General features: G+C 35.0%; 2 protein-coding genes across 2 annotated transcripts; both read right to left on the reverse strand.

The window, feature by feature from the left end:
- Nucleotides 1-4062: 4062 nt before the first annotated feature.
- Nucleotides 4063-10464, reverse strand: LOC138312003 (uncharacterized). The gene has a single exon (XM_069253100.1). The coding sequence runs from the start codon at nt 10462-10464 to the stop codon at nt 4063-4065; it is 6402 nt and encodes a 2133-aa protein (XP_069109201.1).
- Nucleotides 10465-11451: 987 nt separating this feature from the next.
- Nucleotides 11452-14251, reverse strand: LOC138312004 (myb-like protein V). The gene is made up of 2 exons (XM_069253101.1): nt 13129-14251; nt 11452-11495 (listed from the first exon to the last, which is right to left on the reverse strand). Exons 1-2 carry the CDS (start codon nt 14249-14251, stop codon nt 11452-11454), a joined length of 1167 nt encoding a protein of 388 aa, XP_069109202.1.
- Between the last annotated feature and the right edge of the window lie 8832 nt (nt 14252-23083).

Genomic DNA, 23083 nt, shown 5'->3' on the forward strand with positions numbered 1-23083 from the left:
ATTCATTTAACCGTAAAAAACTATTTGAAGAAAAGTTTATAAGTAATTAATCTGCACACAGCCTGTCTGTCATAACTCAGAATTTGGAAGAAATTGGTGAAATCATGGGTGTAAAAAAGAATCTTAAATTAAATTCCACTTGCTCCCAAAAAATACCCTTTTTATCGCAGTACTGTAACTAGAAAATTGAAAACACAAAAAAAAACCTTTAGAATTATCTAATAAATATTTCTTATTCTATATCACAAGATATTTTCCTTCTAATGTTAGAAGAAAAAAAATTAATTTGCAGCACTAGGCCATTTGAATTTTTAAAAGTTTTTTTGTCTCGCTGTTAATTTTTCTAAATTCCTGAAATGCAGAAACCGGATTCCGTCTCCATTATTAATTCCTATGTATCACTTCTTACCTTGAACAGAGATTGTTTTTACACAGAAAAACTCCTTGCTTATGTCGGAAAAAATAATGATTAGACAACTAATAGGGCCTAGAGTTAATTTTGAAAATCATTGTTATGTAGCTTAAACGCAGTTAACTATTGTTTTTATCAGCTTGAATGTCTGGAAAAGGTCTCTGAACTTCGATTTTTCGTGAAATTAAAATTGTTTCTAACCCCAAATTATTTGGGTTTTTTGGCTTAGTAATATAATATAATTTTAGGCAAAGCCTAACTGAGAGCGGAGCACTTGATCCATTCTTTTTTTTTTTTTTTTTAAATGTGTAACTAAATAGAAATATGCCAGGTAGATCCACAGGGACCTGGCACAATTTTTTAAAACTAACAGTATACATATATATATTATAGATACTATGATATATAGATCTATATGTATATTATTGGTTAAAAATTTTCGTGCCAGGTCCCTGTGGGTAGATCTAAATAAAGGATTTCCAACGGCGAAAGAGTAATCTCCCCTGACCCATCAGTGTTATTGATATTGACATGTGTTTTGTTTTTATTGCTTATTGTGTGCGTTGACTAACATATATAACTGGAGAAAATGGTTACATTAAAAAGGTAGCAACAAAAGCAAAAATTAACAATAAATGATGAATATACAGTAGTTTATTGTGACCAATTTACTCAATGGATATAAATTATATTAAATCATCTTATACCAGCACCTTTAATATGGATAAAGAAAACAATTGAAATATGTCAAAGAGAATTGAGTATGAAAATCAAAAGTACAACAGTGAATTAGCATAAACCTATTCATCAATAAATGCAAATACATTTTTATTAAACAAGAAAAAATTGTTATAAATTCTGTATGTTATACAGATCTATTATTGAAAGATCATAATAAAATAAAATGCAAGAGTGAATAAACAATAATGACAAATACTAACATAATGATTATTTTTTTTGGTAAGCTTTACACAGGCAAGTACTTAGCTTAGGTCAAATATAGTCATGATTTCTTCTAAGAATCTAGTTTATATACAACAACTGGACACTTAGATATAGTGTCAACATATTTCATTTCAATCAGAATGTCATAACTTGCCTAATATTTTGGATATGAGGACCACAGTTGCCATAAACATATGAAAGCATCAAAGCCTCATGGACTTCACTTAGAGAACGAAAAATATTACACAAGTGGTTACAGTTTCTATTGTTCAAAAGGATGAATGGTTCAGTACATCATTGATGTACAAAATTCTGTTCAGCAGTTCAGCAAGTGAATTATAAATGAAAGTTTAAATGCAAATGAAATAATAAGCAACTTATATTTGACTGGTAAATATCTTTAAGAGACAACCTTTTCGATATCATGTGTGGTATTCATTGGTAATCATAACTCGTCAAACAAGTAAAAGTAGCACACTATGTCCAGAGCTGTAAAACAGTTTTTAATTTATTGCAGCGTTTTTGCTGTCACTTATTTTTGACATTTTGTAAAACAAGATAAAGTCTGTCAAACATAAATGCCTAATGCTTTACATGGATAAATTAAGTGATTAGCTATTGAATGAAGAAAGTATGAACAGATTCTAAAGAGATAATATGAACTTCTTGCAAATCATGTACCATTGATATCTTGAAATTGTACTAACTTGTATTTAATATCCATCGACTTCATATCCACTTTTTAAGTAATTGAGTCAATTCATTAGTAGAGGGTGAGTTTACGAGCATTTGAGAGCTGCGCAAGTGACATCCCCTCTACACTATACTTACCTCACAGTATATATATACAGAATATGGAATGAAGTTAACATAGATAAACATTGTAATTACTATAATATAGTAATTCAAAGTTAGTACTATGATATGGAAGTTTTATTTACTTGGTGATGTTTTCAAATGAAAATAGCTTTATTAAGATTAATACTTAAGAAAAAGTTTAAATGTATGAAGATGAATACTTCATAAAGTCAACTTTTTATAGCTCTTGACGTCTAGTGTAAAATGAAATAATAAATGGGACAATTGAATTTTGAATATAATGAGCTAATCAAAACATTAGTAATAAAGTACTTGTACCATGTAAAGAGAATACAACAGGGTATTAGATTATTAATAAATTGTTATTATATTATCTAAACAATATAAATATGTATACATACATGTAGTATACATCTAATTGTTTGTTTATCATTTAGACAGCTGTTTACATTGAGGAGTTAAGCAAATGTTTCTTAGCACTTGTATGCTATTGCTAATTTTTAAAACATTTTTAACACAGTTACAAAGTACATGTAATAATATTTAAGAAATATTCCTTATTGTTGAAAAAATTCAAAAGTTTTGACATGAAAAACCATGATATTAGTCTTGAAAAAGAGACTTAATAATGTGTACATTTAACTTACTACCAGTACATAATTGACATAATCATGATCAGTCACAATAAACTTCATACATTTTAAGCACTATGAAATATTTACATGGAGGAAAAAAAAAAAGAGAAAATGTGTGGTTATAATTAAATTAGTCATCAGTATTTTTTGTATTGGCATAACATTGGTATTCATTGATAGTGATGCAACCAATGCTTTAACATGTTTCACATTTGAAATTCATATTTTCCAAAGCTTGCAAGACATTTTTTCAAGGTCCTATTAGAAAACATGATAATATTGATAACCTTAGGGTAAGTATGTATAAAAATTATGGTAATTATACAACCATATATCTTCTGGACAACTAAAGTAAACAAGTATTGGTAACTATAGTAAACAAAATAGTAGTAATTTGTATTTAGATACAAATTATTTGTAATTAATACATTAATTCATATCATGACTGTGATAAAATATTAGCTACATAGATGAGTACTTGTAATGACACTAAGTATTACATAAAGTAATATAAATGTACATTCAGACACTACATGCACATGACAGCAATATTATTCAAAACTAGTCATTTTACTGTATTTGACCCAATAAGTGGTAAAATATAGAAAGTTTGAAAAATAGAAAGTTGAGGGTTACTTTCTGACAGCATATGACATTTCACGAAGCATTTTGAAAAAAGAAATAAGATATTAACTGCATCATAATCATATTTTCAGGCAGTATTTACTAGATTTAAATTCAAGATATTGTATCCACTGTAATTAGCACTCATGGCATTTAAAAGCTGTAATAAAGAGGTAACCAAAATGTAAGCTGTAGATGAAGCAATTAAAAATCACCATATGTGAACTCTTTCCGTAGTCATGGCATATTTGTCACAGTAAACATACATAATATGTGTTATTTCCTTAATTTGAGATATAATTACATCTAAGACACATGCAATTATATAATTTCATGTAATATGGGATACATTGCCAATGGTGTAAACATATCGCAGTTGTAAAACATTGTTTAATCAATGTGATGGGGCCCTTGTTCTTCATAAGAAGGGAGGGGCGTAAATTACAGTGAATACAGAAGCGAAGGGAAGTTAATTCAGGGGACAGGGGCACTTATTGGGTAAATATAGAGGGAGGTAAGATATTGGTGGAAACCCAATTCAATATAAACCACCGAACCTATGTTATTGACATACATCTCTGTAGTGAGATGCATATCAAACACATCACCAATGTTCTTTGGCGGGTTTTAAATATTCACAGCACAATAGACCATGTTATGATCAGACCAATATGCTTCTAAAACATCAGTTTGGTTCTCTGGGAAATTTGTGAAGATCAAGTCCAATTGTGTTTTCATTTTGGTTGTTGGCTGATCAATAACTTGTGTACACTGAAATTTTGTTTCCATAAAATTTACAAAAGTATTTCTTCCAGATTTTCTTAGATCCACATTAAAATCTCCCATAATAACAAGTTTTTCATTTACATCTATCAATGGTACTAGGCGACTCTCCATTATGGTATAAAAATGTGAGAGGGGACAAGCTGGCTTCTTGTAAACAACAACACATTGCACTAGTTCTTCAGACAGGTTGAATGTTAGGAAGGAAAATTCTATGTCCACAGAGGAATACATTTCATATTTGGAAACATGTAAAGAAGACTTGAGATATATAACAAGTCCATGGTGTGGTCTTGTTTGTGAGTGCTCTGCGTCATTTCGGAACATATTATAACCATGTAACTGGAACGCATCATTTCTGTCATTACTACAAAGGCGAGACTCTGCTATGCCAATGAAATCAGCTGCATGGGAATTGGGATCTGATGCTATGTCATGGAAGTGTTTATTTAGAGATCTTACATTGTTGAAAAGAAAACTGCCTTCCATATGAACATTGTAGAGTGGAGTGAAACATAGTTGTAATCCATTATTAGCTAATCTTTGCATCTCTGTATCAACATCTTTGTCTTTTGAGAGACTGTCCTCATTGAAATCAATGATGTGTAGATTTTTCAAAGACCTAACACGTGAGAGAGCTACATAATGGATATGGGGAATCTTGCGCTTTTTTGTTTGCGACAAACTGACAACAACCTTGTCCAGGGTTGCGCCCTGTGCCTTGTGAACAGTTTTTGCAGCAGAGGGTTGAAGAGGAAACTGTATTCTTTCAAATGTTTTTCTATTATACATGAAAGTACGCTTTGTTTCAAAGACTGGTGTCCAGGATTTATCTATATTTTTGTTAAACAAATGCTGGTACTGATTTCTTCTCAATGTCCCTATTTTACCATCAGTAAATAGAACCCATACAATTCCAGGTCTAAGTGTAGAATGTTTGTATTCAATATGTTTTACCACACAGGTACTGCCATTTGTCAACCCATCAGTTACATCAATATTGACAGACATATCATATATCATGTCTACAGCAATAGTCAGGTTGGTTTTCAGTTGTCCAGTATTTGCTTGTTTGTCTGGTAGATTTTCAATTAAAACCTTTTTGACATCAGATGACAGTTTGGTTTGTGATAGTACATCAGTGTCAGCTTTAACAGTTACTTTGTTTGTGGCAAGATTTAAAATGAAATTGTTGTTGAAATCATCAACAAATCTATTTTCAATGAATAAATGAGGAGCTGTGTGCGGATAGTCTATAGAAGATTGCTCTATATGTCGGGACAAAATTGTTTGTTTATCTTCATCTGTCAACTGATTATGGCGAAGTCTGTTAAGGAGTTCAGAAAAATCTTTGTCATCTTTTTGCCGCATGATTTCAGTAAGCTCAAACATTGTAAAGTGTTCTATCCATAGATTTCTAGCAAGACCTTGACCAGGACATGAAAGATCTTTGAAAATCCAAGAATCTCCAACAGGAGAAAGCTGATATAAATCACCAACTGCAATTATACTGATACCTCCAAAATCTTGTTTTGTACCAGTCAACTGCTGTAGTCTCTCATGGATAAATGCTAGGAGCTTGTTTCCAACCATTGATATCTCATCTATGATGATAACAGAAAGATTTCTGTACTTTGTCCTGAAGGTGTTTAACTCATCTGCATACATGTTTTGCTGTGTCTGGTACATTTTTTTGTGAAATGCTGATGCTATGGTCATTCCATTGATGTTATATGCTGCTTTTCCTGTATATGCACACAACAAAATTCGGACATCATCAGGATTTTCTCCTTCTTCAGAACAAAGAGCTCTATGCAATGTCTGATAAATAGTTTCAATAACAACTGATTTCCCAGTTCCAGCACCTCCAGTTAAAAATGCATATAATGGTTCATCTTTGTGTTGGATCCAGTGACTGACATGGTTATGAAATTCTCTTTGTTTGCAATTCAAAGATTGTAAAAGCTTGTGATATTGATCTTCGGGTATCCTGACAGGACTTGTTTGTACTTCTGAGCTTTTTGAAGGCAATCCAATATCTGGACCAATATCATAATCTTTGTGGCAATTAGTGTCGGGGTCAAAATGTACAAACTGCTCTGAAGGCTGTGGGTCTGAAAGTGCATCTTCTGCTTCATTATGCTCAGTGTTTGGGGCTACTTCATCAAAATCATCATTTTCATTTTCTGCTTGAATCCTGGCTTGCTCTAGTTCATCAGCAAAATGCTCATACTTCTTCTGTACAGCTTTTATAATGTTAACTCTGCTTCGATAATGCTGTTCGAAAGTTGCGTACCCATTGACAATATCTGTGCTTTCATTTCTCCAAGGAAGGAAGAGCAAAATTCTTTCTCTGTAGTATTGCTCAGAATTAGTTTTTTTGCTGTAGCCAACATATCGAATAACTCTTTTGTTCTTTCGTCTTCGAATCTTAATTCCATTCTTTAAATGAACAACAATATCTTCATGAGAAAAGTTCTCATTTTCAACAACATTATCATCATTTTGTTCTTCAGATATTCTGTCCTCATGTTTTTTCTCCTCCTTAGGAAATGTTACTTCTAGTTCAGACACTACATCAGCTAAACACCAATTTTCAAGTTGTTTCGGTCTTTTGGCATATCTGGTGATCATGCTTTCCGCCTTGATATCGGTAGAATTTTCAGGAAGACTTTCAAGATCATCTTGACTTTTCAAAAGGAACACCCTTTCATTAGGAGGAGAAGTATTTATGAACACAACATCTCTCGTTGCTTGTGTTAGAGGCATTTGGAGAATTAAATAACTGGCCTCTTGGGCACTTACTTCAACAAAGTTCAAGAACTTATTGCCAATATGCCTGACCTGACGTCTTAGGTCCATATTTCCTTCAATTGCTTCTTGGGAGGCCTTTTCAAGTAAAGCACTAATACCTCTCTGAGACTTACTGATGTAAGATACTATGTAGGTAGCACATGCATATGGATCTAAAACAAATTGGATGTCTAAGTTTGCATGCCATGCTTTGAGTACAGCTGGGTTGTAGTAATTTACCCTAATTTCAGCAGGGTTTCTCTTAAGAAATATTTTAGGACATTTCAATGATGCTCTTATGCATTTGATGTATTCCTGCTCATCCATTTGGACAATAAGTTGTAAAAATTCATGAAAACTCATATTATATCCATCTTTAAATTCATTCAGTTTCTTTTGTAAGTCTATGTACTTTTTTCTGTACTCTGCAACATCAGTTTCCAGAGGTTCAAGAAGCATAGTTCTTGGTAAAGGAGGTAGTGGGAACCCGAATCTACACACTGGTTTGCCACCTTTTTTACAGGTTTTAGAATGTTTATGAACCTGAAGCTCTACTAGTTCTGCTAGTTCAGGATTGTCTGTTTGTAAGGAGCATGTAACATACTTGTCAACATATGCAATGAGGTCTTCTTCATCATCGTCTGGATATTTTGGGCCATCATTTGTCCACAGAAGCATGTGAATGTGTGGTGAACCTCTGTTCTGAAACTCTACTCTATGAAAGGTGTCTATCACATCACCAATAGGGTTGTGTTGACTTTTTAAGAAAGAGTTGATAAAAAGATGAACTCTGTTATCAAAAAATCTTGCACAAGTCACCGGATCTTTTTGAACCAAGTTAGTTTTGAAATCCCAATCAGCTGTTTTAAGATCATCAGTTGAAAGAGTTTTCCCATCTAACTGAGCCAAGGTTTTGAGAAGGTCTGGCCATCTTGTATCTGCTGATGATAAAGACATGAACCATGTTGGCAAACCAAGCTGCCTTATCATTGCAAAAACGTCCTTCTTTTTAGATGACAAGTATGCTGGAGAGTTACGCAATGTTCTGAATATATAATAACCTTCATTCAATCTGACAATATCATTTGTTGTTGTAGAATTTCTAACTTGGCCTGCAGTCAAATTTTTTCCCTCAGACTTACATCGTCGAAGTGCAAGATTTACTTTGTCGCTGACTTGTTTAGTTTGGATTTTTTTCAATTTAAAAAATATGTTTGGGACAGAATGAGCAGCTCTACGATCAACACTTCTCAATTCCCATTTTGCAACATCACTGTAATGAACAGGGAGCATGCGTTCCAAGCTTTCTTTACGTCGTTGACCACAAAAAATTGTTGGGAAACAAAGATATTCAGCATCTTTATCTTCATACAAACTAAGTGGTCTCTGATTTTCACCAGGTGCGAAAACATATACTTTGTTAGTATCAGTGTCAGCTTCATCAACAAGTGTATCTGCATTACCTTGAATACATTCATCTTGTGAAACTTCACAAAAGTCATCATCAGAAGTTTCAATTTCTCTATTATCCTTTAATTGTGATTTACCCATGTATTCTGAAATAAGCTCATCTTGGTTACTCTGAATATCTTCTTTCCATGTAGTATTGATACTTATCCCTGCATTCTTATACATCTCACTATTTTCCATAAGCCATTCTAAAGCATTCATAACAGCATTGGGTCGAACGTTTTCAGTGAAACATGCTGATTTATGGGACAGTCGCTTTTTCAATTTTACTGCTATTGTTACATGCTCATCAATCTGTCTTGGTAAAGCATTTACTGTTGGTTGAATATCAACAGGCACATTTACCACATTTCCTTTAGCTGATAGTTGACCTCCCCTTGGTAATTCTCGAATTTGCATGAACGGTATTCTCTGGGATATCAGTCTTTCTTCAAGTGGATGCAACTTCAAAATGTCTGGTTTTGTTGGCCATTTCATTCCATTTTTTACAGAGAGTCTGGGAACTTTGTTTTCTTTAAGTGATGCTAAACAAGTTCTACACAACCATTCTTCATCATCCTGTGATTTAAATCCAGTACAAAAGGTCCTACAATCTTCACTTATGTTTGTGTTAGAAAACTTAACAACACTCCTTGAAAACCATGTTTGATGGCAACATGTGCATACAAAGACGGGGCCTTTAGCAGCATTCTCATGAAATTTTTCAATACATTGGTCAATAGTGTTTCCAAATGTTCTTTTTATATTCAAATTTTCTTCATGTTCACAAAATTCTACGTTCATCCTTTTAGCAGCTTTTGTAATTTTATCCTTCTCCTTTTCATTAATACGATGCCGTTTTCTGCTTTCTTGCTTGGATATTCGTTCGCATTCTATCTGCACAGGATGTTGGCGTTTAATCCGCTTAGCTTCTATTTCGTTATCACAGAATATTTTCCTTTTTCTTGCCTTTGCCATGCTTTTTGAAGTGCTGATTTTATTGCGCATTTTCATTTCTGGATTTTGTCGTGCGGTTTTCTGAGTTTCATATTCGCGTTCACAAAATTCTTTGTTTTCTCTTGCTTTTGTCATACTTTTCAAAGTGCTGTTTTTATTTTTCATTTTCATTTCTTGATTTAGTCTGGCAGCTCTCTGAGTTTCATATTCGCGCTCACAAAATTCTTTGTTTTCTCTTGCTTTTGTCATACTATTCAAAGTGCTTTTTTTATTTTTTATTTTCATTTCTGGATTTTGTCTGGCAGTTTTCTGAGTTTCATATTCGTGCTCACAAAATTGTTTGTTTTCTCTCGCTTTCCTTTTACATTTCAAAGTGCTGTTTTTATTTTTCATTTTCATTTCTGGATTTAGTCTGGCAGCTTTCTGAGTTTCATATTCGTGCTCACAAAATTCTTTGTTTTCTCTTGCTTTCCTTTTACTTTTCAAAGTGCTGTTTTTATTTTTCATTTTCATTTCTGGATTTTGTCTGGCAGCTTTCTGAGTTTCATATTCGTGCTCACAAAATTCTTTGTTTTCTCTTGCTTTTGTCATACTTTTCAAAGTGCTGTTTTTATTTTTCATTTTCATTTCTGGATTTTGTCTGGCAGCTTTCTGAGTTTCATATTCGTGCTCACAAAATTCTTTGTTTTCTCTTGCTTTCCTTTTACTTTTCAAAGTGCTGATTTTATTTTTCATTTTCATTTCTGGATTTTGTCTGGCAGCTTTCTGAGTTTCATATTCGTGCTCACAAAACTCTTTGTTTTCTCTTGCTTTTGTCATACTTTTCAATGTGCTGCTTTTATTTTTCATTTTCATTTCTGGATTTTGTCTGGCAGCTTTCTGAGCTCCATATTCGTGCTCACAAAATTCTTTGTTTTCTCGTGCTTTTGTCATACTTTTCAAAGTGCTCCGTTTGGTCTTCATTTTCATTTCTGGATTTTGCCGCGATGCTTTCTGAGCTTCAAGTTCTTTCTGATAATTTACTCTTGATTGTCTAGTGCTCATCATGCTGTTTTTAGTGTATTTCCTATCACAAATTTTGAAATTGTGGCTTTTCCTCCTTTCTTTCATGTAACTTCTCATGTAGTGTTTTCTGTCAGGTATTTTATCAGATTGTGTTTTAAATACAGACTTCCTTTCGTTCATTTTTTCTTGGTACTGAAAGTACTTGTCCAACAATGTCTGCATTGGCTTTTCATGGTGAATAAATGGCCCTGCAGGTAGGGCGTTAGAATTGTACCTGCTGTCCCTATTGCATGATCGTAAAAGGCGACTAAATTTAGGATCTTATCTTTTCTCTTCTTCCTAACTGACTTTATCTTTCCTAATGCCTCCCTTGGCACCGCCTCACTTTTGGCCTTGAGTTGAGCGTTCGCCCCTGTGAGGAAGGCTCTGGGTTCTGTCCCCTGGCCGAGACACACCAAAGTCTATAAAGGTGGTAGTTTCTGCTCCTGCTTAGCGTTCAGCATACAGGGAGTGGGACGACTGGTTCGCCCGTTGTCAGTATAATGTGACCGGGTGGGGTGTGTTGCTTGGTGTCTTCGGCGGCATGCTTCAGTGATATAGCACTATAAAAAGGGCAACAGTTCCACTATACAAGAAGACAACACGAACATACCGCAGTCTCCCAGTACACTCACCTCGCACAACATACACGCAACACACCGCATACATGGGAGGCCGTCCTTACATGACCATAGCTGTTAATAGGACGTTAATAAATCAAACAAACAAACAATGTCTGCATTGGCTTTTCATGGTGAATAAATGGTTGTTTTTCTTGAATCATTGCAAGATTACAATCTTTGTTTTCCTTCCCAAAATTCCCATCTTTTTGTTTATCTAATACACTGTTTTGGAAGCATTCATTACATTCTTCTTGCTGGTGTACAACATGAACAGCTGTGACTTCAAACATATCTTCTTGTGAATAGTTCATTGAAACTGCTAAATTTATGCAGTGATCATAAACTTGTTGAATATCTCTTAAATACATCAGGAGACTGCTTCCATCTGACACTTGTAATCCTGCTTCATTTCTAGAATGTGAATCAAATACAAAATATCCTCCTATCTGTTTAACAACAAGGAATGTGTTGCCTTTGAATGTAATGAAAGCCCCATGGATTTCTTGTTGGTCTAATGCAAGTTGCAATGCTTCATACATTGTAACAAATTGGTACTGGTCAAAATCTTGAACATTCCCTAATGTGCCAAATAGGGATTCTTGGAATTCAAGTCTATACATTTTTCCATTATATTCTATCATCCTTGGAATATCAGGTATAGATAAGTAATCATAAGTCATTGAAGAACTATTCCTAATATATCCATACATTTCATCTCCTTTTACAAGAGTATGGTCTAAATCAGAAGCTGTCCATAAATCCATTCTCTTTTCTGTACTATACAGAAGAGCAGAAAGACTGTTCAAAACACACTGTTTACCGGCATTGTTTGAAAAACTAGGATGACCTTGGTGAAATGTTCCTTTCACTACCATTTTTTTGTTTTGAAAATTAATTGTAGAATTTGCTTCTTTACAGAACCCCATATGCTCATTGGAGACAGATATACTAATCTTCATAATATTCTCCATTTGCATAATGTTTGGATTTATGTCACCATGTTCCACATTGGTTAAATGTGTCAATTCAGTTGCATCTTTCAAGGCAGGAGAGGCAGCAGGAATCTGAAGGTCATGTGCTTTTGTGGCATTGATTTCAGATGAAACAATATTCTTTTTAATATCAGATGTAAATTTATTACCAATGAAGCTTTCATCATTTACATAGACAGCTTCTTCAACTGAAAGCACCACATCATAATGTGCTTGATGACGGTGTATCAAATAAATACCTTCCTGTTCAACTTCAGAACACTTGTCTACTTGTTTAGCGGAAAATAGCTCCCATGAAGATACTTCATCATCATAAATGTATAAGTCGACTTTAAGTAAATCTGCTGCGGCCAAAATCTCAACTTCAGTAGCCCATGTACCATCTAGAATCATGCGCTTACTTGCCAAATATTCGAGTACAGATTTGAACTCAGATCGTAAATAGTTTGTAAATTTACATTGATGTTTCAACATATGGTTTACAACTGCTTTTCGAAACACCACATGGTGACGTTCCTCATCATATAGAGCAAAAGACAGGGCTCTAAAAAAGCAATTTCCATCACCTAAAATACTTCTGGTATGGACAGGTTTTCCTAGGCTACTGGCACTATTTCTGAAGCTTGGTGTTATGTTTTTTTGAATACCCAATTGTTTAGCTATTTTCTGTTTTGTGAAAAATGACAATTGTTGAAAAGGATAAACTGCTGGTCCTGTTTGGTATTCAAAAATGACATCTCTATCAGCACTTTCTACAGAATTTCTATATATAGAAGTGTTGTTTTGTATGCTACATGTATCTGATTTTTTCTTTGATGTGACTTTTCTCTCAACATTTAATTCCTGAGCTTTTTTCATGTATGATAGTTCTTTAATCCGTTGTTCAATTTTTTTCTTTATTTCCTCACTCAAGCTGATTTTTTCGGTCACTTTTAAATTTGTATGAGTTGATTTTGTATGAACTGGTGTAGAGAGTCGACATTTTCTCTTTTTCGTCTTTTGTTGAACTTTGGGAAATAGACTTGTATCAAGATCATTGTACTTGTTTATACTTGGATCAGCTTGCTCATCATTTGCTTGTTTTGACACAAATGATTTCAGTTTTCCTTTCTCACGTTTACCAATACATGTATTGTCTTTCTTTTGTTTACCGGTACTATTTACTGGTATGACCTTTTTACACTTATTTTTTCTGTACCTTCCTTCATTATTTTTCTTAGGGTACAGCAAGTTGCTTTCTCTAACCACATATGTATTTTTCCTTATTTTCCTCACGTCCGCTGGCAATTTTTGTCTCTGTATGCATTTTGCTTTGCATTTCTTGCTGCGATCTTTTTCATTTCTCTTCCATATTGGCAGTTTATTTGTGAATTTTTGGTTTTCTTGACCTTGTTCATTTTGTTCATTTTGAATTTTTGCAAATTTTCTTTTCTTCCTGTTCAATTTAGCAGTTATCAGCATAATATTATATAGTGGTTTTCTATAAGATTTTGAATGATGATTTGATTTTATTGTTGGTTGCATGGCACTTTTTGCTGCTTTCTTTTTCCTTATTCGATCATATTTGGCAGTTATTAGCATGATGTTGTAAAGATGTCTTTTCTGTTTCTCTGCTGTAATAATTGTTGGCTGTGGCTTTTTCTCAAGTTGGCTTTTAAATAGTTTGTTTTCATGATTGCCTTCCAAGTTTCTTTCAAGTTTGCTTTGAAGGTTGCATTCAGATTTACTTTCAGGTTGGCTTTCAAGTTTGCTTTCAAGTTGGAATTCAAGTTTGCTTTCAAAGTTGTTTTCAAAGTTGCTTTCAAAGTTGCTTTCAAGGTTATTTTCAAGTTTGCTGTCAGGTTTGCTTTCAAGTTTGCTTTCAGGTTTGTTTTCAAGTTTGCTTTCAAGTTTGTTTTTGCTTTCAAGTTTTTCAACATTGCTTTTTGCTACTGTTTTAAGGAGGGCAGTATTCTCACAGTCACTGATACTGTTTTTACCGAGGCCAGTATCCTCAGTCACGTCACTCGTTAGGTCTTTCATGTTACTGTTTTTACCGAGGCCAGTATCCTCAGTTAAGTCTAGGTCTACTATGTTACTATTTTTAACGAGGCTAGTATCCTCAGTCACGTCAGTCCGTAAAACGCCCTGCGTCTTCTTCGCCAACGACTTCTTCCAGAATCTTCTACGAGGCATCTTTATCTGAAATGACATAGAGAAAATTTATTGCATGCTCCAACTATAAATTACATAAATAGATTAAATAAACAAGAGATCCCAGAGGGATCTTGAAGCCCACCAAAGAATGATCTAATTCTGACAATTGAAAGAGGGATCTTTTCTCTGCTTTTCAAACTTTTACTACTATACAACATGTGAAATTTGAGAAAGACCCTTTCAGTTCTTTCGGAGATATATAGCAGTAACAAATCAAAATCCAAGATGGCTACCTGTCAGCCATCTTGTTCACCGATAAGTCCTAAAATGCAATATGCACAACTAGATCCGTAGGGGAACCTGCACATGAAATTTGAGACAGGTCCCTTCAGTACATTCTGAGAAATAGTCATCCCTTCAGTACATTCTGAGAAATAGTGGTAACAAACTTCATTTATGAAAATCCAAGATGGCGGCCTATCGGCCATCTTGTTCACTGATCGGTCCCGATATGCACAATTAGGGACCTAGGTAAACTTGCACATGCAATTTGATACAGATCCCTTCAGTATGGTTTGGGAAATAGCTGTAACAAACTTCAATTATGAAAATAAAAAATGGTGGCCTGTCGTCCATCTTGTTCACCGACCGGTTACAAAATGCAATATGCACAACTAGGGACCCAGGGGAATCTACATATGAAATTTGAGACAGATCCCTTCACTACCATCTAAGAAATTGCGGTAACAAATTTCAACTATCATAATTAAAGATGTCTGTCTGTCGACCATCTTGTTGACCGATCGATCTAAAAATGCAGTTTGCACAACTAGAGCCCTATGGGACCTTAAAACAGACATGAGAACACGTGATTAGAACTTGCAAACCAGTAATGAAGGGCTTGTGGTATTATTATTTACCACTCGGCCCCTAGAAAAGAACAAGAGGTGCAGAGGGCCTGTATACATATCGCTCACCTGGTTTATAATGCCAAATAATATTTTCTTAAGATACTTAAAAATTCAACTCTAATTTCCCTATTGGGCCCCACTCTTTCTGCTCCAAGGGGTCAGAGCTAAAATTTGTACAAACTCTGTTCCCCTTTCCCCAAGGAGGTTTCTGGCCAAATTTGGTTACAATCCATATAGAACTCTATGACTAGTAGTGATTTAAAGGATTTACCTCTATTTCCCCTATTGGACTCGCCCCTCGAGCTCCTGTCCCCTTTGGGCCAGGTGAGCTAAAAACAAATTGAGCTAGCCTTATACAAGTTTTGAGAAGCTAATTTCCAGGTAATAAAATATCCCTTGCCATTCCAAATGTTCTGATGATCTTGTATCAAATAAACATACACCTATAGGATTAATCGGGGTGCACCTATGAAGGAGTGAAATGTATGGTAACACAACATGTTTAGTCACTTAGCACATACATTAAAACAACCTTAAGAAAATGTGTTGGCATCCAGTAGTGAATAGTGATCCAAAAACTACCATGATTAGCAAGCCATATTTCCTAAGTGATGTAGTATTAACTGCAAAGACATTCAACATCTTTATATTAAAAAGAAACCGGCTAAATAATCACTGGAAGCAAACAACCAGACCAGACATGGGCACAATTTCTTCAAAATGTAATTAATTAATAATCGATTACTTGGGTGAAAATGCTAGTATCTATTAATTGATTACAGGTACCATTGAATTGTAACCGATTACAATCAATTACATGTGTACTTTACAAAAAGTAATTGAAATTACTTTTGATTACATAATTATCTAAGTTGATTTTCTATAGAAATATTTTTGATTTGTCTTTCCTAGGATTTGATAGGATTTCAAGACCAATCATATTATATTCAATAATTACAGTTGATTCAGTTTATATCTGTCCCACATCATGCTTTTCAAACTGGTGGGTTTTAGAAATTACCATGTGCATTTTTCGTATATAGTTAATAGATAACCTGCACCTGCAGATGACGGTATAACACAACAGGTAGATATTTTAAACCTGAAATCTAATTCTTGATTTTAAAGTGAGAAAGTGGAAATTTGTGGCAGTAAAATTTTTCTTATATATATTATTTTTCAATGAAATGCATAGATATATAGAAATGATTTAAATATATAATTTGAAGAATTTTTTTAAAGAAAAAATGTGACTTATGCTTATGAGTTAAACATATAAATCTTGGCTGACTGTACAGGTGAAAAAAAATCAAACAGTATTAAATGACTTCTCATTGTTTCCTAAAACAACAAGGAAATCCTCCGTAAAAAACACAAATTTAACTTAATCAACACCATCTGTTGGCTTTTATAAAAACAACGCTTTCCATTGTTTATTACAATATGCTTGTATGCCTTTATGGGCACACTGGTGAAACTTAATATCTGTATAGACAATTCATTTTCATTATTAATTCTATTTCTCATCAGAAAACTAAATATTAAAGTTGTATGGTCTATCACTTTCGCTCTTTTTGTCATAGTAAAAACTGTTTAAGTGTTATACATATTTTTCTCCGTTTGTCTGAGTTTTAAACTTTCAAATTTTACCAATTTTTATTTTGCAAGTTATTTTTCAAGTTGCAGCACTGGAAGTATTATTAATTATAAAAGTAAAAAATCTTTCATCGTGTACACGTGAAAAATAGGCTCGAAAGAGGCCGAATCATTCCCAATTCTTCCGAACATCGTCGCGACAATCTCGAAGTAACACGAGAGTTGTGAAACCAAGAGAAATGTCAACTATTTTTCGTAAACAAAACATGTGGTCGACCTCAGCAGACTGGATCTACAAAGAAAATAATGCTAGCACATTACAATATTTGATACACACAATATTGAATTACGGCTATGTGTGAATTAGATGTTTCAAATACATATGTACTCGCTCTGTGGACATATACCAGCACGATTTGCTCATATTAGCCAGAAGGAAAACGTAAACAAACACATGTGCGCTTACGCTAGTTACCTGGATCACCACGTGCAGGACGTGTGGACATCAGTCACGTGATACGATTCGGAATGCCGACAAAACCCGAAGGTACTGAACATGGCCATGATTGAAGGCGTTTTGTTCAAAACCAGGAATATATTATCCCTAGATTTCGGCTCTCTTATAGGCTGACATATGGTTTTGGGGAGCTAAATCATCAAGATACATGTCCATGTTCAAATATCAAATGTTAAAACGACGTCGTTTTAGTGAAATAACAAGAAATACAACTTTAAAGATTATTTATGGACCAACACACACTGTTGCATCTACATATTGTATTTTCAGTTTTAGTTTAACTAGAACAGACAAGTTGAACTTTTCACTTTAAAAACTTTGTATATACTTGGTGCCAAATTCAACATGTAATTGAAAAGTAATCGAAATGTAATAACAATTCACAGTAAATTTTCACTGTAATTGATTACGATTACCATTACAAGTAATCGAAATAACCTTTGATTACTGATTACTGTCGATTACTTGAGAGAATGTAATTAATTATACAATCGATTACGATTGCGATTACCACATGCCTGAACTAGACCCCTGATAGTGTTTTATCACAATTTTTCTAACTCTTGACGCCAACTACCTGTGAATTAACTAATATATTTCATTATTTCACCATTTCATTTTAAATCAGTTATCTGAATATTTGCTTAAAAACCGTTTTACGTGAGCAGTTGCTTCGGAATTTTCCGTCTGGCAACGGAGAATGACGTTGAGATATAATTTGTAGCCGCAGTCACGTATTTTTGCAGAAAGTGAAAGTAGAAGTATCCTATGTTCAATATTGTTTTTGTTGTTATAAACTCAATGCCAGTAATTCAGCAAAGCTATTATTGTAATGATTAATAATTTTATAAATGGTTTCTAGCAATACAGCTATTCAGCGCACCCAATAAGCTATAAAAACAAAACACATAAGACTGATGGGTCAGGGGAGATTACTCTTTCGCCGTTGGAAATCCTTTATTTAGATCTACCTGGCATATTTCTATTTAGTTACACACTAAAAAAAGAATGGATTAACTGCTGTGCTCTCAGATAGGCTTTGCCTAAAATTATATTAAAATATGACAAGTTGGTGCACTGTACAATAGCCTCTGCACTTATTTTTTAACCCCGGATTGAAAAGAATTTGATAAAAGGAGCTCATTTATAAACTGAAGACCTGATGTATGTAGAAGCTACACAGTGTGAACTTATGCAAGTGAAATAAGTATACATAAGTATAAATGTCACAATGCACAGATATAAGTGGATAGTCCCAACTGTTGACAAGATTGACAGTTAGGCTAGACAAGATTGACACTTCATTTTTTCACATTTGCAAACAATATACAGCAAATTCAGCAAGCAAAGTGATGTCAAATATAAAAATAAGCATAATGAACTGTATTAAATGCAGAAAATGACAATCAAACAGTTGGGAATATCATTTAAAATGTTATTTCTGCAAGCACTTCCAAAAACCATGCCATTTTACCTGATGAAAGGCCCAGAATGCAATAGTGATGAATTACAACTTCCTGTTTGATTCTCTATCCGAGTTATCTCCCTTATAACTATAGATGCTTTATAATGATTAGTTCAAATCCTATTTTTGCCTATTATTTTTTTTATTATTTTTTCTTTTTTTTTATAAATTTTCCCACGTTTCTATCTGAATAACTTTCAAATAAATATTTATTTATATTTAAATTAATTTCTAAAATAATTTGTAATTTCATATTCTATTGTAAGTGAACAATACTAAAAATGTGTTTTTCCTATGTAAAAGTAATTTTTTTCTTATAAACATTTTTGTGAAAAGAAAACTTGATAGCCTTCATCCCAGAATGTTGGAGGCCAAATTCATATTTGGTATCTAGAACTCTTAAGATTTTGACCGAAAGTCGTATAAAGATTTTAGCCTATTTGACCCCAGTGACCTCGAATTAGTGTGAAGGTTAAAATTATTAATTTGAATAAACTTGGTACCCCTTCATCCCAACATTCTACACACCAAACATCATGTCTCTAGGGCTCTCAGTTATTGACCAGAAGTTATTTAAAACATTTTAGCCTTTTTGACCTCCGTGACCTTGAATGAAGGTCAAGGTCATTCATTTGAACAAATTTGGTAGCCCTTCATTCCAGCATGGCACAGGCCCAATATCAGGTCTCTAGGCCTCTTAGTTATTCACAAGAAGTTGTTGAAAGATTTTAGCCTATTTGACCCCTGTGACCTTGAATGAATATCAAGGTCATTCATTTGAACAAACTTGATTGCCCTTCATCCCAGCATGTCAGGGGCCCAATATCAGGTCTCTAGGCATCTTAGTTATATTTACAAGAAGTTATTTAAAGGATTTTAGCCTATTTGACCCCTGTGACCTTAAATGAAGGTCAAGGTCATTTACTTGAACAAACTTGGTAGCCCTTCATCCCAGCATGCTACAGGCCCAATATCAGTACCCTGTGCCTTCTGGTAATTGAGAAGAAGTCGTTTAAAGATTTTAGCCTATTTGACCCCTGTGACCTTGAATGAAGGTCAAGGTCATTCATTTGAACAAACTTGGTAGCCCTTCATCCCAGCATGCTACAGGCCCAATATCAGTACCCTGTGCCTTCTGGTAATTGAGAAGAAGTCGTTTAAAGATTTTAGCCTATTTGACCCCTGTGACCTTGAATGAAGATCAAGGTCGTTCATTTGAACAAACTTGATAGCCCTTCATCCCAGCATGTCAGGGGCCCAATATCAGGTCTCTAGGCCTCTTAGTTATTCACAAGAAGTTGTTTAAAGGATTTAACCTATTTGACCCCTGTGACCTTAAATGAAGGTCAAGGTCATTCACTTGAACAAACTTGGTAGCCCTTCATCCCAGCATGCTACAGGCCCAATATCAGTACCCTTGGCCTTCTGGTTCTTGAGAAGAAGTCGTTTGAAGTTTTTAGCCTTTTTGACCCCTGTGACATTGAATGAAGGTCAAGGTCATTCATTTGAACAAACTTGGTAGCCCTTCATCCCAGCATGCTACAGGCCAAATATCAGTACCCTGGGCCTTTTGGTTATTGAGAAGAAGTCGTTTGAATGAAAAGTTTACGCACGGCGCACGGCGGACGGCGCACGGCGCACGGCAGACGGCGGACGGCGCACGGCGACGGACGGTGCATGATGACAATAGGTCATCCTGACCCTTCGGGTCAGATGACCTAAAAATGCAATAATTTAGTTGGAAATATTACCTATAGCTTGGTAAGTTGAGTTACTATTATAATTCTTGTATTATTGTTTTGGTATATTTCTAATTTTGTTCTTGATTTCATTGTTTTAGGACCTGATACAAAGTGGTCCAGTAGGAACACTTAGAGACCTTGTGCAGCAGCAAACTGATAGAGAGCCAGGTCTCGTTTTTGACCTGTGCGAGGGAGCAGCGGGAGGAGGAGAGCAGAGAGAGAGAACCTGGTGTTACATTAATAACCCCTGACTAGTGTACCTGCACCAATTGCATAGACATGCCTACAGACTTAGAGCGGAAATGCTGCAGCTGCCTACCAATGAATTTTATTTTAGTAATACATACTGTTTATGATTGTGATTTATGTAAAAAAATAAGTCATGTATGTACATAATATTATAATCCTTGAAATAATAAAGTATATTTCATCTGATATCTTCGGTATTCCTTGCAGTGTATGTTTATATATTCATATGTGGTGTATATTTTATGTAATATAATGTAACACATATACTTTCAGGAAATAGAGACTCTGGTACTTGGCCCACAAGTCTTGGCGTTAGGACACAGGTGCTACAGATATATGCTAGGAAGGACGAGGGAAAGAGTGGACAATAACATGGCGCCATGGAAGACCTGGCCAGGGCAAAAGAAAAGTGATACCAAGTTGTGTGATAAGGAAAATCAGGAATATATTTCCTTCCTCGACAAATACATACACAGGTTTTCAGCCAGGACGTTTTGTGTAGTTAGATAGTTTTATTGGATTTAATTTGTCCTTGACTATATGAATCAGGTCATAGAAACAAATATGTAGTAGGCCGGACATCTTCCCCCAAACATTATTGTATGAACTTATGATAAGGCAAGCGAGAGATATATGTGTTATTTGGTGTAAGTTATATATTTTCAGATGTAAGGATATATAGCAAAACATTTCATGTGTTCATATTTTATGACCTTCAGTCACATCTAACTCTCCTTTTTACTTCGTGTTCGTTGTATATTTTTGTGCATTGAATGGTTGCAAGTTATATATATAGTGTTTAACTTCAATCTCTTCTAAAGAAACAAATATTAGACAGAATCACACGGGTCTCAAAGATAGTTTTTACATATCATGATATCTAACTATACTTATGTAAAAGGTAACATTTTTATTTAAGAGAGCAATGCAAGTAGATTAGAATGAATGTGTCAAAGAGTTTGTAATATAGAGTACATTGGGCAAAACAAAATAATAAACTCATATAACGAAAAGTGAATATAGTGTTATTTTTCATTATCTCGCATGTCCACATGGAATAGCAAGTGAGCTTATATGGAGGTTTGTTGTCTACTCAGCCTGTCGTGGTCAAATTGTTTCTTATACCGTATTTCACCGCAAATAAACTCCGTCCGTCAAATAAGACCCCCACCTATTTTGACACATTTTCAGACTGTTACAACAATGACAAGACATTGAAGAAACCAAGATGGCGACCTCATAGATCGATGTTTTCAGGCGAGCTGTCAGCAAAGAAGACCCCCACCACTTTTGACCTTTATTACTTATCTGTGTGGGGCGTCTTATTTGCGATGAAATACGGTATTGGTTTAAAACAAGAGGCCCAGAGGGCCTGTATCGCTCACCTGGTTTGTAATGCCAAATAATGTTCTGAATACAGGTTCATTGTTTCTTTTCTGAAGGAATTTCAATATTAACCTCTAAATCCCCTATTGGGCCCCACCCCTTCCGCCCCCAGGGGGTCAGAGCCAAAATTTATACAAGTTCTGTTCCCCTTCTTCCAAGGATGTTTATGGCCAAATTTGGTCACAATCCAAACAAAACTCTAGGACAAGTGATTTATAGGATTTACCTCTATTTCCCCTATTGGGCCCCACCCGTCCTGCCCTCGGGGGCCAGAGTCAAAATTTATACGAGTTCTGTTCCCCTTCCCCCAAGGATGTTGTGGCCAAATTTAGTTACATTCCATTCAGAACTCTATGACTAGTAACGATTTAAAGGATTTACCTCTATTTTCCCTATTGGGCCCCGCCCCTCCTGCCCCGGGGGATCAGAGCCAAAATTTATACAAGTTCTGTTCCCCTTCCCCCAAGGATGTTTGTGGCCAAATTTAGTTACATTCCATTCAGAACTCTACGACAAGTAGCGATTTAAAGGATTTACCTCTATTTTCCCTATTGGCCCCGCCCCTCCTGCCCCCGGGGATCAGAGCCAAAATTTATACAAGTTCTGGTCCCCCTCCCCCAAGGATGTTTGTGGTCAAATTTGGTTACAATCCATGCAGAACTCTAGGACATGGCCCTGCAGGTAGGGCGTTAGAATTGTACCTGCTGCCCCTATTGCATGATCGTAAAAGGCGACTAAATTTAGGATCTTATCTTTTCTTTTCTTCCTAACTGACTTTATCCTTCCTAATGCCTCCCTTGGCACCGCCTCACTTTTGGCCTTTAGTTGAGCGTTCGCCCATGTTAGGAAGGCTCTGGGTTCTGTCCCCTGGCCGAGACACACCAAAGTCTATAAAAGTGGTAGTTTCTGCCCCTGCTTAGCGCTCAGCAAAAAGGGAGTGGGACGACTGGTTCGCCCGTTGTCAGTATAATGTGACCGGGTGGGGTGTGTTGCTTGGTGTCTTCG

This window comes from Argopecten irradians, unplaced genomic scaffold (genome assembly GCF_041381155.1).
Source record: "Argopecten irradians isolate NY unplaced genomic scaffold, Ai_NY scaffold_0183, whole genome shotgun sequence".
NCBI lineage: Eukaryota > Metazoa > Mollusca > Bivalvia > Pectinida > Pectinidae > Argopecten > Argopecten irradians.

Coding starts and splice junctions, on each gene's coding strand:
- LOC138312003 (XM_069253100.1), bottom strand. CDS start 10,464: ATGATGAGCACTAGACAATCAAGAGTAAATTATCAGAAAGAACTTGAA.
- LOC138312004 (XM_069253101.1), bottom strand. CDS start 14,251: ATGCCTCGTAGAAGATTCTGGAAGAAGTCGTTGGCGAAGAAGACGCAG. Junction 11,496..13,128: donor TGATGAGCAAGCTGATCCAA/GTATAAACAAGT, acceptor TTCACATTCTAG/AAATGAAGCAGGATTACAAG.